Source organism: Ursus maritimus, unplaced genomic scaffold, assembly GCF_017311325.1.
Source record: "Ursus maritimus isolate PB19 unplaced genomic scaffold, ASM1731132v1 scaffold_5, whole genome shotgun sequence".
NCBI lineage: Eukaryota > Metazoa > Chordata > Mammalia > Carnivora > Ursidae > Ursus > Ursus maritimus.
Genome location: NW_024426663.1, coordinates 76,820,737 through 76,839,870, shown reverse-complemented (window position 1 = coordinate 76,839,870; position 19,134 = coordinate 76,820,737). Strand labels below are relative to the sequence as shown.

Genomic DNA, 19,134 nt, shown 5'->3' with positions numbered 1-19,134 from the left:
TTGTGTGATTCCCTCCCCTTGAGTGTAGGCAGAACCTGTGATTATGATAGGATCATTCCCGGGACTGAGTTACCAATCAGTTGATTGAGTTCATTACAGCATTTATCCTTGGTGGGCCTGACCCAAGCAGGTGAGTCCTTAGAAGGGACTGGGCCCTTCCTGAAGTCAGAGAGATCTGAAGCATGAGAGGCTGTGTGGAGAGGGGCCACATGTCAAGGAACTGTGGTGGCCTCTAGATGCTGAGAGCAGCCCCTGGCTGGCAGCCAGCAAGAGAACGAGGCTCACAGACCACAAGGAACCACATGAGCTTGAAAGAGGACCCAGAAGTCCAGAAAGAAACACCCAGCCAATGCATTGATTTCAGCCTTAGGAAACCACGAGCAGAGAACCAAACTGTGTCCAGACCTTTGACCACAGAAACCCTAGTAAATAGGTGTTGTTTGAAGCTGCTGATTTGTGACAATTTGTTATGCAGCAATTAAAAACTAATAAAACTAAAAAAGGCCAGGTCCAATTCTTTAGTAACAATATCCCATTATTAATCTAGCAATATCTCAACAAAGAGTAACGTGAGGACCAGCATTAAGCTGTGGGTCTATTCCCACCACTTCCAATTTTTAAGATGATTTTATTTGTTTTCTTATTTATTTATTTATTTATTTTTAAAGAGAGAGAAAGAGCAAGCATGAACAGGGGGAGGGGCAGAGAGAGAGGGAGAAGCAGGCTCCCTGCTGAGCCTAATGCGAGACTCAATCCCAGGACCCTGGGATCATGACCTGAGCTGAAGGCAGACGCTTAACTCACTGAGCCACCCAGGCGCCCTTTAAGATGATTTTAATGCACCCATATTGTGTCTTGGTTGGAGATGGTTAGGATCTTGATTAATAATAGATCTGTCATATGAGGAAATATTTGCAAATCATATATCTGATAAGGATGTAGTATCCAGAAAATGTAAAGGACTCTTATAGCTCAACAACAGAAAGCCAACCCAACTTAAAAATGGGCAAAGGACTTGAACAGACATTTCTTTAAACAAGATAGCAAATGATCAGCAAGCCCATGAGAAAGACGCTCCACATCATTAGTCATTAGGGACGTGCAGATCAAAATCACAATGAGATACCACTCAACACCCACTAGGATCCGTTGAGGAGGATGGGGAGAAACTGGAACCTTCATACATTGTTGGTGGTAATATCAAATGGTTCAGCCACTGTGGAGAAGTTTGGTGGGTACTCAAAACATAATATATGGCCTTAACCATATGACCCAGCAATTCCACTTCTAGGTATGTACCCAGAAGAACTGAAAACAGGTACTCCAACAAATACATACACTCGTGTTCACAGCCCAACTGTTCACAATAGCCCAAAGGTGGACACAGCCCAAATGTCCATCGACAGATGAATGGATAAACCAATTGTGGTGTAGACACCCGACAATATTATTCAGCCATGAAAAGAAATGAAGTGCTGATTCACGCCACGGAGTAGACAAAGCTCAAGAACATTATGCTAAGTGAAAGAAACCAGATACAGAAGGTCATATATTATGTATATTATGTTCCAGAATATGTGAATCCATAGAGACAGAAAGATTGGCAGCTGCCACGGGCTCAGAGGAGGGGGGAATGGGGAGCAGCTGCTTAGTGGGCACAGGATTTCCTTTTGGGGTCATGAGAATGTTTTAGAACTAGACAGAGCTGGCTAAGGGGTGGTTGCATGTGCCACCAACTGTTCCCTTTAACATTGTTCACTTTAATTTTATGCGGTGTGAATTTCACCTCAATTCAAAAAATAGATGTGTTATAGAAATAACAAAGCTGTACCTCAGTGGGTGTTAAGGGACTTCGTGATTTCTTTTTACCCAATTTTATAGAGGGAACTACAGACATTATTCAGATCTCTCTGGTTTTTCCTCTAAAGTCCCCTTCCTGTTCCCAGATCCCACCCTGGATACCACGTTGCATTTCGTTTTCATGTCTCCTTGGTCTATGACGGTTTCTCAGTCTTTCATGTTTTTCATGACCTTGACCATTTTTGGACGTATTGGTCAGGTAGTTTGTAGACTGTCCCTCAGTTTGGGCTGCTCTGATGATTAGACTGGATTCTGCGGTCTTGGGGAGAAGAGCACTACAGTGGATTGCCATTCTCGTGGTGTCATGTCAGGGGTCCGTGATGTCACATGACCCATCACTGGTGACATTAACCTCGATCACTTGGTTCAAGTAGTATCTGCCAGATTTCTACCTTATAAAGTCCCGCTATTTTCCTTTCTCGGTCTTTCGGAAGTGAGTCTAGCCTTCACTCAAGAAGTAGGGAATTTTGCTCCACCTCCTGGAGAGGGGAGTATCTTCATATATTATTGGAAGATTTGTCTCTTCCCACTTATTTATTCAATCATCTCTATCAGTACGGACTGATGGGTTTCTAACCTATCCTTCGGGTGAGAGATAATCTAATACATCATTATTTATTTTGTTGCCTAAGTTGTTCCAACTTGGGCCATTCTGAGCCCTTTCAGGTAGGTTCTGTGTTTCTTTGACATACTCTTCCCCCACCTCCTTTTTTCAAAAAGGACTTCCTTACTTTCTGCCACTACAAGGCACTGGTGGTTCATCTTGTGTATTTCCTGCCCTGGGTTAGAATCAGCCATTTCTCCAAGGAGCCCTGCTTCCTTTTCTTGGAAAGTGGTATTTAGAAACCAAGATTCAGGTATGGGGTGTGCTTGCTGCTTCCAGGATGTCCTTGGTTGTAGGTCGTCTCTGCACACAGCTAGTGTATGTATCTGCCTGAATATCCACTCCCCTATGTACACGTACCTCTGATTATTTCCGTATGTCTCTTTCTGTGTACATTAGATATGACCTCGTAGTGGCGTCGCTGACCCATCCAGCACCACACGGGTCATTCTGTCTCTCCCCCTTTGCGTCTTTGTAACTTCTTTCTTGGCCAGTGAGAAGCCTGGCTCTCATCACCCATAGTCTATTTACTCACTCGTTCAACGCTAATGTATGTGTAAAGTAGTTTCAAAATCGCTGACCTTTCAGAATTGCCCTCGTTAATGCCCGTCGCCCAGTGAGACAGGGAGAAACAACTTTCCCTGCCGCAGGACAGCGTCTCTGTACGGCTCCTTTTGTGTTCAGTCTGATAGCTCTCCATCAAAACACTATTTTGTAGGGGCGCCTGGGTGGCACAGTGGTTAGGCGTCTGCCTTCGGCCCAGGGTGTGATCCCGGTGTTGTGGGATCGAGCCCCATATCAGGCTCCTGTGCTATGAGCCTGCTTCTTCCTCTCCCACTCCCCCTGCTTGTGTTCCCTCTCTCGCTGGCTGTCTCTATCTCTGTCAAATAAATAAATAAAATCTTTAAAAACAAAAAAACACTATTTTGCAAAGTTACTTAGGTCAGCTGCCCGCTTTTCCCACCACTTGCAGCAGTCTTAACGTAGCTAGATTCATTCGTCACAGCCTACGTTTCATCCAGAGATTCTCCCACATCCGGGTTGATTTTTAAAGAAAATGCGTATCCATTAAAGTTCACTCTTTGCGACGTCCAGTCTTACTGGTTTTGACAACTGCCCAGAGTCGCGTGTCCAGCGTCTCAGTGCCACACAGAGCAGTTCGATCAGCCTCACACTGTCTCCTTGTACTTCACGTCTCACACTCCTCCAACCTTCAGCAACCCCGGACCTGATTTCTGTCCTTTTCATGCTGTCTGGCCTGGCTGTGGATGGCAACTTTTTGTTTGGTTGGTTGGTTGGGACACGAAGACGGCTTGTAAGCGGAGCTGGCCATGCTTTGCGGTTGGACTTGGTGGACACCAGGGTGCAGGGCCCACCCTGGTGCTTATTACATCGCCCCCTGGAGTCTCAGTGCTCTCATCTGTCAATGGGCACAATAGTCCCCACCTCTTGGTGGGGGTGGGGGTGAGGGTCTTGGCAGGTCTGGAGGAGGTGGTGGCTGTTGGCACTGTGCCTGGCCCCATAAACCATCAGTAACTCAGTAATAATACCTTGTATTTGATGTCCTCCTCATCTCCGTGATGAGCTATGCAAAAAAGAATGTCAGAGGCCAGGTCTCGCTGCCCTCTGGGGTGGCTGGCCTCAGTGACAATGCAGCAGGGGCCCCTCCCTGTGAGAGTGGAAGGAGGGCAGAGGATTTGTGGGGGGAGCAGAGAGGGTCGTCTGGTGCTTGTGGTGCTAGAATCATCTGTCTGCCATTCACAAATGGTCCTTGGCAGGGCGACTTGAGGGTTTCATTTTGGTTCTTCCTCTTCTTCCAGGCTTTTCTTTTTTTTTTTTTTTTAACTTAGAAGATGGTCTGACAACATGGCAAGGACTTCTAAAGAAGTAAATCACCATAATCCCGACACCCAGGGGGCTTTGTGTTTCGGTAGCTGCTGCCACCCCATGCCTGAATTTTTACACAGATATAGACCTTTTATTTACGGTATCATAAACATCCCCCCCCCCCACTTCTTGCTATGCAGTGTTGCTAATGACATTTCACGAAATATGACAGTTTCATCACGGAGAGTTTCACCATCCTTCTCTAAACTGCTCCCACTGTTTCGGGGGGCACAACTTCATGGGTATCATTCTTTGCTCCTGCTGATTTTTACTTCCCTGCGATTTCTTCCCGAGAGCAGGAATCTTCTGTCAAAGAGGACAGGAAAGTCTTTGTGGCTTTATTTGTGCCATTTTACAGAAATAAATCGTGACATCCTTCTACGTGTATTCATCTATATTTCATCAGAATGCACCCGTTCGAGGCTGTGATCAAGCATCTGGCCGATGGGGCGCCTGGGTGGCACAGCGGTTAAGCGTCTGCCTTCGGCTCAGGGCGTGATCCCGGCGTTGTGGGATCGAGCCCCACATCAGGCTCCTCCGCTATGAGCCTGCTTCTTCCTCTCCCACTCCCCCTGCTTGTGTTCCCTCTCTCACTGGCTGTCTCTATCTCTGTCGAATAAATAAATAAAATCTTTAAAAAAAAAAAACAAAACATCTGGCCGAGCATCCCAGACTAGTGCTCCCACAGGTCATTAATAAATCTATCATCTAACAGCGTAATGCTTTTCTGAGAACCAAGATTTCCCCCTGCTCTCGCTGCCCCTCCCCCAACTCCAACTTCAAGTTCTCCTCCTCCGGACTGGTGGAGGGAAAGCTCCCAAAGTCTCAGGGACTTTTCTCTGAAACTCCTCCTTTAGTTACTTTTGGAGTCAGGACTTGTTTGCATATGTAAAACCAGGACCATATTGTTTGCAGATGCGAGGGGTGCTGCCAGATAATTGAATGCAAAAAAAAAAAAAAGTTGAGGACTTTAAATCATTTTTGGGTGGAGGGTGGGGGTGGAGGGCAGGGGACTAGCAGATAAAAATGCAGATTCTCCGTATAATCCAGAGAAACACACGCATAGACGCATAGACGGAGTTAGAGTCAGTGACCAAACAAAAACTCGATCCCATTACGTTATGACCCCACCTACGAGCATTAACAATAAGGTTAACCCCCCCACCCCCAATAGCTTCCTGTTTAGCTTTTTATTTTAGATAAGAGCCCTTTGGAAGTAATTGTGCTTCCTATCGGTATGTGATAAGCCCTCCCTCCCTTTTAGGAGAGCGGCCCAGATGTGATCCGCTGTTAAAACAAATCAGTTTTTAGCATTAAATGCTTTGGTTTCCAACAAGGAAGCGAGTGCGGCTTCTAGCCGGTCTAGTAGTGATAAAAACAGATGAGAGAGCGTCTCGCACAACTTGACGGGCTTGAACGAGAAGGCTGGATTTGTTTGCCGTGTACATTTTGAAATCTGTAACAGTATCTGCAAATACAGTGGGGGAAGAAAGTGAGTTCTGAGACCCCGCTCCAGCCTGTATCCACGTCCGCGGGCAGCTTCGGTACTCTGGCTCAGAGACACGGTCGCTAGTGGGCCACAGGGTCCGCACTGCTGGGGGTGGCGCTGGGGGTGGGGAGCGCGGGTTGCAGAGCTGGGAGGGTTGCCATCTGCTGCTACTGCTAGTGGAGATGTTCTCACCCACCCCTGGGGTGGTGTAGCGCCCAGGGGAGCTCCGGGTGGCTTAGGGTCGCTCTGGGCCAGGTGGACCAGAGCAGAAGTGAGTGACAGGTAGGGGTCCAGCTGGGAGCTGGGAGCCTGCGTCCAGAAGCCCAGCCAGGTTCTGATTTCTGGGGCAAGCTGAGGTCTTGGGGGGCTGGGGAGGTGCGATGAAGACGGACAAGTTAGTGCACGTAAAGGCAGCACCCTTCCACCCTCTGCCTGTCTGTGGTACCCCTGCCATGCAGCCTCTGCCACGGGGTGTATAACCACGTCCCTGTGTCCCCTCAAAACTTGCAGGCTTTCACTCCTTCTCTTGTGGGTATCAGCCTCTGTGGCCCATCTGTAAAATGAGGGTGAGGCTGGCAGGGCTGGAGGTGGACCCTGGAAGTGCTTGGCAGGTGGCCGGAGCTCCTGGTCCAGGGCTGCTCCTGCCAGAGGCAGACCGGGCTTGGCTGTGAAGTCCCCTCTCCTGTGACAATTCCAGGCTTGGTGCTCAGGGGCTCAAAAGTGGGGGTGCCCTCCTCACCTCGTCTAAAGCAGTGCTTTAAACGTAACAGTTTGGGGATCGCCTGGCTGGCTCAGTCCATAGAGCATGCGACTTGATCTCAGGGTTGTGAGTTGGAGCCCCACGTTGGGCACAGAGATTACTTAAAAAAAAAAAAAAAAAAAAGGCCAAACAAAAATAACAGTTTTATTTGCTTCCTGTACTGTTTTCAAGGTATTTTAAATTTTTATTTATTTTTGTTGAGAAAGATGACATTTATTAAAAAGTTTTATTTATTTATTCCGAGAGAGAGAGCGCTTGCACAAGGAGGAGGAGCAGAGGGAGAGGGAGAGAGAATCCCAAGCCAACTCTGTGCTGAGCACGGAGCCCAACGTGGGGCTCGATCTCACGACCCTGAGATCATGAACTGAGCTGGAACCAAGAATCAGGTGCTTAACCCACTGAGCCACCCAGGGCACCCTGAGAAAGATTACATTTTTATGTTTGAACCTTCTGGTGGTAGTATCATGTTTTGTCATTCAGGTTATCCCATTTGGGATTTGCTTTGTTTTGCTTTGAGGGAGATTTTTTAAATTTGTTTGCTTTCTAAGGAAAGGTTAATACTTTATTTTTTCTTGTTAGGACTCAAGTCTTGGCTCGTTTGGGGATTATGGGCCTGTCATTTCACTCTCCTCAACCTGGATTTGGGTTTGGGGACTAATTTCTTTTTTTTTTTTTCCCAAGCGTGTCCCCGATGTGCGAGACAGGGACAGTAATCGGGCCTCCGAGGTTACTCCGACTGGCCCATCAGGCAGTGATTGTGCCAAGCTGTGCTGTGAGTTAGGAAAATAGTGGAGCTGGGATGTTTGGCCCTAATTCTGGGGTAATTCTCTTCCCTTCTGCCAAATGTAACACAGGGCTGGGCATGTGTAGAGATTCTTGTTAAATGGACGGAGCCAAATCTTCTAGGCCAAGGATCCCTGCTGGTAAGAAGGAAGGAAGATGTCATCAGGGCGGATTAGGGCTGGGCCTGGGGTCTGAGGCCCCATGGGCTGTGGAGGTGGCTGCGAGGGGGCCCCGGGGCGTCCTGGGTTCGGATCCGACCTAAGGACCAGGAGTTGGCTGTCCAGGCCCAGCTTCCAACTTCTCTGCCCTCTCCTCGTCACGCTGACTGTATGGTCTCTCTGGCTTCTCCGGATTCATGTTTGAAAATGGGTAACAGGGGCATCTGGGGGGCTCCGTCTGTTAAGCGTCTGCCTTCACCTCAGGTCATGATCCTTGGGGTCCTGGGATCAAGCCGCACGTCTGACTCCCCACTCAGCGGGGGTCTGCTTCTCCCTCTGCCTCTCCCCCCTGCTCATGCTCTCTTTCTCTCTCAAATAAATAATAAAATCTTTAAAAAAATTTTAAAAATTAAAAATAAAATTTTTTTTTTTTAAATGCTGTAACAGAGCAGAAACCTGCCACCTTCTTCTCAGGGACTCCCAAGTGATCGTTGCACGGTTATTTCGGTTTTTCCTCTCATGCCAAAACTGCCGATAGCATTTAACTGCCTGGTAAAAAAAAAATGTGCCCCACTGTGTCACCCCCACTGTCGATCTTTCCAATACATCGGTGGTTGCTGATTTTTCCACTTCTGCCCCTGTCCGCTCTCAAACTCATGCTCATTTTTTCTCCCCCTCTCTTTTCTTTCTGGTCCAGAAGTTGGAGGGACTGGCCAAGCACCGGACAGTTCGGGAAGCACCGACCGCGTGCATCTGCCCACCAGGTAAGTGGATGTTTGATGCTCGCGGGCCCCTGATTTCCCGAGGCCGGGCCTCCTGCCTCCTGTCTGCTCTGAACTGCCGAGCACGTGGTCAAGAGGCTGACCCTGGCTTTCAGGCTGTGTGTCGCAGCTCGTGGACCACCCCACTCGTGGGGTCTTTCTTCCTATGTCTTCCCTGACCAGCTCACCAGTCAAAGATTCTAGCAAGGTTACCTGACCTGGTTTGATGAGGATGGTGGTCTGTTAGAAACTGTTCGAAATGACTTATAATGAAGACGTAGATACAAGGAAACTAACAGCTGTCCCATGTCAAAGACCGAAAAACAGGCCTGGACCGTCCGCACGGTATTAACATTGTGACCCCAGCTCTATTTCAGACACGACGGGATGAGTAAGGAATCTGGTGAATATAGGTTTTTTCGGGTTTCGTTTCTTTTGGTGGAGGTAGAGGAAGGAAGATGGGAACGTGGTCTGAATGATTCGAATTATCGTGTCTGTCTTGGGTTTTGGTGGTGCAGCCAGGGTGGCTGAGAATCAGACCAGGATTTGTGGGTTTCCCATCCTTGGGGCTGAGTCCCGAGTCCCAGCAGGTCTTCCGGTGGTCCTCATGGGAGCTTTGTACAGACCTTCATCGAGACTTTAGGTGTGCGGTCTTGGCCCTGGTATTTTCAGCGTTAGAATTACCCTCTATCGAAGGTGTGTAGTGTGTAGTAACTACCGGTGAATGAGTTGGAAATTGCAATAATTCGTAGACTCCCCACCATGCAGGACAAGCTGGAGAACACAGGAGCTGAGCCCCGGGGACCTTGTCCTTGCTGTCCCTCCATCCACTAGCCAAGTGGTCCGGCTTTTCCCAATCTGGCCGAGACACGAAGCTCCTTGAAAATGAACATCTCCGTATTGGGAGATGCCCTGGGATTTCTGCAGAGGTGGACCTCGCAGTGTGAAAATTCAGTCTCCAAGGGCCCGGCTGGAGAGGATTTTATGGGCGAGCTTGAGTTAGTCTTTAATAGCACCTCCAACATTTCAACAGGAGGGAAAAGGACGGGACAAGCAACGACATCATTAGCAGATCAGGAAGTCAGACATTTGATGCTCTTGTGGGGTTTTTTTGGTATTTTTTTCCCCTCCTCTTTCTGAGTGCTGTATGGATGTCAATTCATGGGAGTTATGTGGAGAAGTATTTTTTAAACTGGGAGTCACAAAGCGTTTGTAGGATAGGAAATCAGTTCCGTGGGTTACAGCCAGCGTTTTTGAAATTTTGAACTAGCTGTAGACTGGAATAAAAACATATTGGAGTGAAGTTTTTGTTTGAGCTATTTATACTTGGAGTGTATGACCTGGATGGTGATTGAAAGGGGTTTCCTGCTATGCGTTGCTGACCGGAAGTTTGAAAGTCTCAGATACAGATGATGGGGAGAGAGGGAGGAGGAGGCAGTGAGGGGGCGTAGAGCTCCTGAATAAACCTGGCCCGGGGCCACATCTTGGTCTACCGCTTATTAACCCTCAGGGTCTTTATCGAAAATTGATAACGATATGCGAGTGGGCTCTGTAGACTTTTTTGAGATTGGTATTTGAGTATAGGTCAAAGCCCATGACCCAGAGACAGTCCTGGGACCTGCCTGCCCTTGGGGGTTCCTGAACCACCAAGAGAGGCTCTAAGAGGGTCTCAGGGGAGACTCTGGGGTCTGAAAGGCTGGTCAGAAACCCCCGTCCCACTGAGAGGAGGGCAGTAACCTCCCCTGCTCGTTACCGAGGGACTCGTGGCTGCCCTCAAGCGCTCCTGGGAGGCGTGCTCAGCACGGTCGTGTGGCCAGTGTGGCCAGACCCTGATGCACACTGCTTTCTCCCCCTGTCACCTCGAGCTGGAGGACTCGCTTGAGCCCTTTGGACCAGAGACCTTCATCGATGCAAAACGCTGTAGGGTGGACATTCTGTCATCAAAAGGACAAAGGCCTTTTTTCCTATAGCACTCGAAGCCTAAACCGACTCCCTTTCTTGTGCTCCGATCTGCCCTGCAGACTTTGGGAGTCTGGACCCGCCAACTGCCCTCTGTGGCTTGGGGCCCCATCTGATTTGAAATACTTGCCGATGCCCCCGCTGCCCACCCAGTTCCTTCTCACGGCCTGGAGACTGTGTGATCTTTTGTCAGATCCAAGGAGGTCTGATAAAACAGATAAGCGAGGCCAGAGAAGGGAGAGACTCTTCTGTGTGGTGCCCATTGTGAAGTGGGCCCTCAGTGGGAGCTGTGGAGCTGAGAAGGGGGCAGGCTTCTTGCACGAGCCAGGGGCAGCAGGCCTGGCAGGGCTGTGCCCTGAGCTGGCCCCGTGACCTCGGGCAGAAGAGGGACCTGAGCCTTGTACCTCGTCTATAAAATGGTGTAGAGGGTTGAATGAGGTCATCCAGGATTCAGGATGGGCCCTAAGTCCAATGACAGAAGGGAGAGACTTGAGACACAGAGACACGCAGAGGAGAAGGCCTTGGGAGGCCTGGGAATGATGCATCTACAAGCTTAGAGCACCAAGGCTCGCCCATACCGACTGGAACCTGGAGAGTGGGTGCGGAGGGGATTCTCCTGCAGCGTAGCCAGAAGGAACCAGCCCCGGTAACACCTGGAGTTTGACTTCTGGCCTCCAGAACTTTGAGAGAATCAGTGTCCTGTCATTTAAAATCACCGCGTTTGTGGCAATTTGTTCTGGCAGCCCTAGGAAACGAAAGCGGGCTGGGATGTGAATCCCCCAAGGACCTTGACGTTGCCAAGGGGGAGGATGAAAATGGGGAGCCCCCCTCCTCCAGGCTGCCCTTTCTCATTCACTTGCCCAAAGAGCCCCTTCTGCGCTCCTTCAGCAGGTGGCTCCAGGCTTTAGACGCACGCGACTCACCCCCGTCCCTTGGGCATTCCAACACACTTTGCTTGTGTGACCTATGTATTTACATGCTTAAAAATGAACTGAAAGGTTCAAAATGCTACGTAAAGTTTAAAAGTGGTCATTACCACATAGGAGATGTGATTAAAAAAAAAAAATCTCAAGTACTGCTAAGGATTACCCACGAGGAATGATTCCCCTTCCCGGTTCTCCCCAGTTCTCCTGCTCGCCTTTCTAGACGCCTTACCAGCGTGCGCCTGTCCTAGAGCAGAACTTTCTGTGATGTGCAGGTGGACGAGATCCTGCAAATACGGCAGCTGCTACGGGCCGCATGTGGCTGCTGAGCCCTTGGCACGTGGCCCGTGCCAGCAAGGAACTGAATTTTAAAATTTTTACTTAATTTGAATTTCCATTGCCACACGTGGCCAGTGGCTTTGGTATCGGGCGGCGGGGTTTTTGAGGTAGTGCATGTATATTTCAGACCGCTGCCCCCGGGCCTGGGGGTGTCGGGCTGGACAGACAGGAGCTCGCAGTCTGTTGGGGGAGGCTGCCCTCAGAGCGGCAATTCTAGAATATTGCAGGAAGGGCTCTGGCAGGGGTGTCCCCCAAGGCTGTCCTGTGGCAGATGAAGGCACAACCTGGCCCCCGCTGCGCTAAGAACAGTCATGACCCGGGAGCATCCTAAGGGAGGGGTCAGGGCTAGAACCCAGCACCTTGGAGCCAGAGAGCCCTGGGTTTGACTCTGCCCTGTGGTCCCACCCGGGACGTCCTGGGATGGGCCACTCTGGTGTTAAAGTGCTTGTATTACTAACTCTCCATATTGCTCCATAACTAACTCTCCTAATGCCTATCGCTGGGTTAACTGCTGGGCCTGGAGGATGGGACGCATTGGGTTGCCAGGTCTGGGTCAGGTGCCTGTTCTTGGACCCCTCGTGGGGGTGGGGTGACCCTGCCCATGTGGGCTGAGAATGGGGAAGAGTAGTTACCACAGGCATAAATAAGAGCTTACCACTCCAGGGGCAGCTGGCCAGCCCGGTGCAGGGCTGGGGACTGGAGACAGAGTCTGGGTTTGGCCGGAGGTTTGTCTCCACTCCGGGCACAGAAGAGCCTTCTTTTCCCTCTGCTGAACTCATCCAACAGTTAGCCTGGCCCAGTAACAAAGCGCTTGGACTCTGGACCCTGACTTTCTGGTTCAAATTCTGTCACTCACCAGCTCCATGACCTTGGACACTCATCCACGTAGCCTCCTGCTGCCTCAGTTTCTCATCTGTGAAATGGGGTTTCCAGTAGTAGCCATGTCTTAGGATCGTCACAAGGATGGAATAAGTTACCGCGTGTGTGTTGTTTAGAATGGAACCTCTGTCGCTTTCTGAGAGTGAGTTAGTTGTGGTTACCATTAACTCAGATCCACTGTCCCCAGGCTGAGCCAGACCCACCTGTGTAGCCTGTTACCTTCTTGATTTTCGCTCACGTCCGGCAGGGCCGCCAGAGCGATGGGGGAGAGGAGATTTTGAAGTTGGCGGTTGTCTGGGACTATTCTGGAGGGAAAGAACAAAGGCTTGGCAGACCACATTGGCATGTTCTTCTGGGACGTGGGTGAGGAAAAGCTGGCGACAGAGCCCAGGAAGGGGACAGGGAACATGTAACCCGTGAGCTCCTGTCAGCCACTAAGGGCTTCCAGAGGATGCTTGCAAAGCCCCTTGCTCTGCTCCCTTCACACAGTTCACACTGGTTTCCACCCCGGGCTCCACCTGCCCTGGAAGTTTGTTAGCAACTTTTCAGAAAAGTGGCAACACTTTTCATTTCTTTTTCTGTGCCCTTCTGTATCCTTGTATAATACACCAGAGATGCCGTGTGAGGTTTCCAAATGATGTGCACCGGTGAGTAGATTAATCAGAGTTAGAAACGCCCGGCTCTGTCTCAGCCTTTGGAAGTTTGAGCCGAGGAGTGCAGCCCTCCGGAGGAGAGCATGATGTCGAACCTGATACATTTCATTCATAGTTTATGGCAAATGTTACCGAGTGGAACAGAAGTACAAGTTACACGTGTTCAGCCCGTTTAGTTGTTGGCTTAGGAAAGAACTTAGTGAAGGAATTGCGATTCCCCTTTTTGAATTATTTATGCCGAGAATGTTAAAAATAGCACACTTTTTTTTAACCCGTTAAATCCTAGTTGGCTGGAATTCGTGATCTAAAACAGTAGCTTGACGGCAGTTCTCCCGCTGTGTCAGACTGCACGGAGTTGAAGGAGTTAATTTACGTGTCTGATCTTGTTTGCTTGTTTGTTGGCTGGAATCCTCTGGAGGATGGTCTCCAGCGCCCACTCCATTATGCTTAGATATTTGTTCTTTCTTTCCTTCATCTCTCCCTACCCGTTTTGTGCTTTTCCTGTGGGCAATATTGACAAAGATTGGGAGAGGCATGGTGGTTGGAGCCTGTCGTTGGAGGTCATGGGGCAGAAAGAACCTTACTGTCCTAAGAATGGGAAGAGCCTGGAGAGAATAAAAGTCTTGCAGAAACAACAACAACAAAAAAGGGAGAGATTGACTCAGCTCAGGAGAAACTGGGCAGGGGGGCAGATGATAGCCGGGCAGGGTTTTGAAGACTGTTTGGCATCTCAGCCAGCTGGGACAGGAGACACATTCCACGATCCCACCATTCTGAGCAGAGGCATGGGAGCGCTCTGTTTGGTTGGAAGGCGGCAGGGGGAGGTGAGGGTGGGTCCTGGTTAGGGAGGGATGTGGGTGTTTTTCCACGGGAGGACACAGCTGAGGGAATGTCAGTAGAGTTCAGCATTAAGAGGACCCCAGAAACAGCACATAGTAAAGAGCGGAGGCAGATCTGGGTCTAGCAGAGAAGACCCCGGGGAAAGGGTGCTCAGGGTGGGAATGGTCTTTGTCTCATTCCCTGCCGTGTCTCCTGAGCCTAGAACGGTGGTGGACACGTGGAGGAGGGACGATTGCATCTGCTGGATGACTTCTGTGGAGGAGAGGTCGTGAGAACTTGAATGGGGGCCATGAGAATTGATGGCCGGGAGCAGCTGCAGGAGGCACGGGGCCGCGTGGTGGACGGAACTCACAGACAGGATGGATGGGCACGGGAGGGGACAGAGGTGCCTGAAGCTACGAGCCTGGGGGAGGGCGATGAACATCGACAGGAAATCCCCGAAGAGGGATTTGGAAGGGAAGATGGTAAGCGTGGTTTTGGACAGTGAGTGGCTTCCTGAATCAATTAGCAGACCCACTGATGGATGGGAGAAGGTAATTAGAGGTCTTCTCTTAGGGCATCGGCCGGCTACTCTGAATCTGCTCATTACAAAATATACCATGTCCCGTTAGTAAAGGTCTTGCGGTTTAACTGTGTGCTGACCGCTGAGATTTGGAGATTTTCTTGTGACCACCAGAGGGAGCCCACTATATTCATTAAATTCTATAGAAATTTAACAGGAATTTAAAAGCCATGGATAATTAATGTTTTTTTAAAAAATGACTAACAAACACACAGAAGTGAAACAGAAAGCCAAGCACCCACTCTGGTGTTTTTTCCTATTTCTTCCATTTTCCTAAATGGAAGATGCCTCGGAATTTTCCAGAAGGTTCCAGAATCAAGTGGTTTCCTGGAAGCTGGGATGAATTATGGGAAGGGTAAAAGAGCCATCAGCGAACGCATTCCTGGAACAGTTGCCCCACCCACCCAACATTTATTGAGCGCCATCTGGTTTAGTCATAGCTGAGAATCCTGACGCTATGGGAAGACAGGACTAAAAGAGTCTTGACCTCAGCTTGGCCAACTCTGTGCCAACTATTGGACGACAGGTGCAACTTCTCACTGCGTGGGGTGTCATGTAACTTTGGAGGTTAGGATTATTAAATGTCCCACAGATCAGGAGCTGCTCACGTGGTGGCATTGCCTTTTCTGAGGGTGAGTTCAATGGGGCCCTCATATCTGGCTTCTCACCTTACTCCGTATGCCAAAGTATATTCCCCATGCATTGAAGACTTCAATGTGAAAAATGAAACCACGGAGGGCAAGACAAAAATACAGTAGGTCCCTGAAAAAAAAAAACCGTGAGGAAGAAGTAGACTAGACTAAGTGTTGAAGTCAGAAACCATAAGGCAGTGGTTCTCAACCAGGGAAGATTTTACTCCCCAGGGAACATTCTGCAATGTTTGGAGACATTTCTGGTTTGTCTCAAGGTGGGGTGTAGTGGGATGATCCGGGCATTGAGTGGATGGAGGGCCAGGGATGTGGTTAAACATCCTGCAATGCCCTGGATGGCCCCCAACACAAAAAATGACCCCTCCCCAAATGTCAGTGGTGTCGAGGCTGAAAAACCCTGCCATAGTGTAAAATATTTTCTTACATGTTTTAGGCTTAAAGCTTCCATTTTCTGCATAGGAAATCTTGCCTAAACAAAGTTTAAAGGTAAAGAAGAAGCTGAAAAAAAGTTCAACCTATACACTACACGTGTGGTTAATATTCATGAGGTGAAAAGTGTTCTTACAAAGATTAAGGCAAAATCAAACGTTTTAGTGGACGAAGGGGCAAAGAATACGCATAGGGAGTCGCCAGTGAAAAATACAAATGGTGACACATTCCTTCAGTGGATACTCACGGGGCACCCACTCTGTGCCAGGCTCTGCTTTGGGCCCTTGAAAAGATCGTCCACGGTGAATAAATTGTGGAAATTCCTAGTAAAATGAGATAATGTTTTCAGGGATCCGACTGATAATGTTTACATTGTCTTGATCTTTCTGGTGGGCAGCTGTTGCTGTGAAGTCCAAGGGCAGTTGGCTGGAGAATCCTCTCTTGTTTGGGAATTCGGTCTTCTTGGTCTCTTCAGGCCTTCAACTGATTGGATAAGGCCCACCCACATGACGGAGGGCCATCTGCTTTCCTCCAAGTCCACCTCTTTGAATGTTAATCTCAGCCAAAAAAAAAAAAAAAATCGTCAGAGAAACATCCAGAATGTTTGACCACGTATCTGGGCACCATGGTCCAGCCAAGCTGACCCATGAAATTAGCTGTCACACCTTCATCTGTTACTTCTCTTGGGGTCCTCCTCCTCCTCTCCCCTCAGCTCTCTCTCCAGTCAGTCAGTTGTCTCACCTGCTTCCCATATGTTGACGAGTCCTCCCTACACCGTTCGTCCACCACTGCCTCCTCCAGACACTCATCGGCTCTTGTCCTTACCAGACCTTCCTCAGGACTGCGGCAAAATGATGTTCAGTTTCAAAGCCTTCCTTGGGTCTCCACCGTCTTTAGGATCAAGGGTGCAGTCTATGTCTTGAGATTTCTCCATGTGATCCCTGCCTCCTTCCCTGCACCCGTCTCTCACATCATATCACCTTCCTATCTCAAATCCTATGCCCTAGGGAATGACTTAGTTTCTCGATCCAAACCTGTGTGTCATTCCCCTGCCTGGAGTGGCTCTCTCCTCCTGGCAGTTCTCCTTGAAGAATCCACCCACAATATTTCTTCAGATCCGCTGGCTGCACAGACCCTCCACGGGTGTTGGCTGGGGTGGTGGGAACCAACGACACACTCAGCCCTTGCGAAGGGAGCTCGCAAAATTCAGCTCTTTCTGTAAATACGTTTGGGTGATTTGTAGCATGACAGACAGGTCTGTTCCAGGTTGGTTTCAGGGAAAGGCCAATAAAAGCTATTAAGGAAGCCGCCAGGGCTGACGCTGTCCTTCTGGAATTCCACCCTGTCCAGGATCGGGGTATCTTCTCATCCCCTCCGTGGGAAAGCCCCTTCGAGGGGTGTTGGCCTCCTTTTTGTTTTTAAACTTGATACTGACTCTCTTTCCATTTTTTCCAGTGTTTTCTCCACTCGGCTTTTTGTGCTTGCTCACTGAGGCTTCACTCTGGCCAGGGCTTGGCTCGCCTGAGCTCTGACTTGGCCCCAGGGTCCGGTGATTGGAAGCATTTGCATTTGGTTTGGCGCTGGCCAGGGTCCCTTCCCTGTGAATCAGATCCGCTCCTGCCGCCTTGCCCTGGGGCACTTGCCGCTCCCTGTGTCGGGAATAGATTCCCTACAAGGAAACACTTAAAAATATCCTTCCTGGGGGCACCTGGGTGCTAAGTCTAAGCACCTGCCTTCAGCTCAGGTTATGATCTCAGGGTCCTGGGATTGAGCCCCGCATGGGGATCCCTGCTTATCGGGGAGTCTGCTTCTCCCTCTGCCCCTCCCTCTGCTCGTGCTCTCTCGCTCATTCAAATAAATACGTAAAATCTAAAAGAAAGAAAGAAAGAAAGAAAGAAAGAAAGAAAGAAAGAAAGAAAGAAAGAAAGAAAGAAAGAGAGAGAGAGAGAAATATCCTTCCTGGAAAAGCCTTCCCATCCTTTGCAGCTAACATTTCCTGTGCACTCTGTTTTAGCCACCCCCCCCGCCCTTTGCCTAAATTGAGCAGGGTTTGGGAGTTGTGGAGACCTGGGCACCCCCAGACGCCTCCCTAGATTGCAAAGCCTTGTCTCTGTGCAGGAGCTCCTCCTAGGACCCCCCGAGCCCCTCTCTCCCCTTGTCCTCCTGGAGCTGGCTTACCCGCAGCCTTGCTCCCTGCGTGCCCTCACCCTAGGCATGGGTGACCCCAGCTTGCCTTCCATCCTCATGCAGCTGAGCAAAGGGGGGGTATGGGCCGAAAGCGCTGCCCTTGCTAAACGGTCCGAAGAGGATCGGTGGTGGCGGAAACGCACAGAAATGTCCCCTCATTCCCTTCATCTGCTAGTTTGGCGAGCTCCATCCCACTGTGCGGCGTGCACCTGCTCCCTTCGTCGTCCTTAACTATGTAGCTGCTGCGTGCCACAGGAGCCAGGCCCGGGACGAGCCCCCAGACCCATGGAAGAGGCAGCTGCAAGTCTGCGTGGCTCCGGGGAACGGAGAGGAGGGAGGGTATCTCCGTGGATGGCGAGCGAGTTTGCACTGTCACTAGCAACAGAAACCAAGCGGGGCAGACTTAGCGGGAACGGGAAAGTACTGGAAGGAGTTCCGAGCTCACAGAAGCCAAGCGCCTGGCGAGGAGGAGGTGGGGGCGGACAGGATGCGGGGTGTTCTGGGAATCTGGGCAGCAGGTCCCCAGGGGATCGAGGGCTCTCAGATGCGTCCCCTCCAACTGCTTTTATGTGTGTCACTCTGCTTGAGGTTTGGGGTCTCAGGACGAGGAGCCTTACCGGGCAGGCCCGGACCCTGTGCCCATCCCTCCGCCTGGGGCCTCCATGCAGGGTGGAGAGGCAGGGAAGCCCGTCCCCACGGGGGCCAGGATGCCTTTCGGTGTCTGGGACAGGAGTCCGGGTTCGGATGCGGGTGGATCCAGCCCTGAGTGCCAGCTGTGGCCTCCCATGGGCCCTGTGAGGTGATTCTTTAAACTGTCCATCTCCTTGTCTGTAAAATGTACCTCGTGGGTTTGGGTTGAGGCATACGCTGAGAAAAATACATGTGGAAGTGCTTGGCATGCAGTAGGCGTCTAATAATGTCTGTGCATTTATCGCTAAGAAAAGTGATCTGTGGTCCCCACGGGGTGGACGAGAGACGGACACAGGTCATTATTATGGGTGGGGTGTTACCGAGGGAGCACGGACAGCATGACCGTGGGGACACTTTCTGTTTGTTGCCTCCCCTGCAGGGATGTAATGTCATTTCTGCTTGGTCTCTTGGTTCGTCTGGTGCCACAGTCCCCCTCATGAAGCTTCTGCTCCAAGATGGAGAAAGAGCATCTCCTGGCTCCTCGGGGAGCCCTTGAGCCTGATTATCAACAGGGAGCTTTATAAAGCCCTTTTCTTTTGGGGGACCCTGGAGATTCCCCCATGATGCAGCAAAGCCTCTCCCCTGACCCCACTGTTCTTTTTTAGTTTTTCAGCCCTGCCTTTAGAAATGGGACCGAATGCCGGCAGAGCTGCCTTCCCCACGAGGTCATGATTTTCGTGACACTGGGCTTGAAGTGGCCGTGGGCGGCCCCCTCACAGGC

The 19,134-nt window shown here is 50.1% G+C and overlaps 1 protein-coding gene across 1 annotated transcript in view; it reads left to right on the top strand.

Moving 5' to 3' along the window:
* The window catches only part of COL23A1 (collagen type XXIII alpha 1 chain), a 307,812-nt gene that overhangs the window by 13,825 nt on the left and 274,853 nt on the right, over positions 1-19,134 (top strand). Inside the window, exon 2 of the mRNA XM_040622593.1 lies at positions 8,239-8,305. Within this exon, the coding sequence (XP_040478527.1) occupies positions 8,239-8,305 (67 nt within the window). The remainder of the gene's footprint in view (positions 1-8,238; positions 8,306-19,134) is intronic.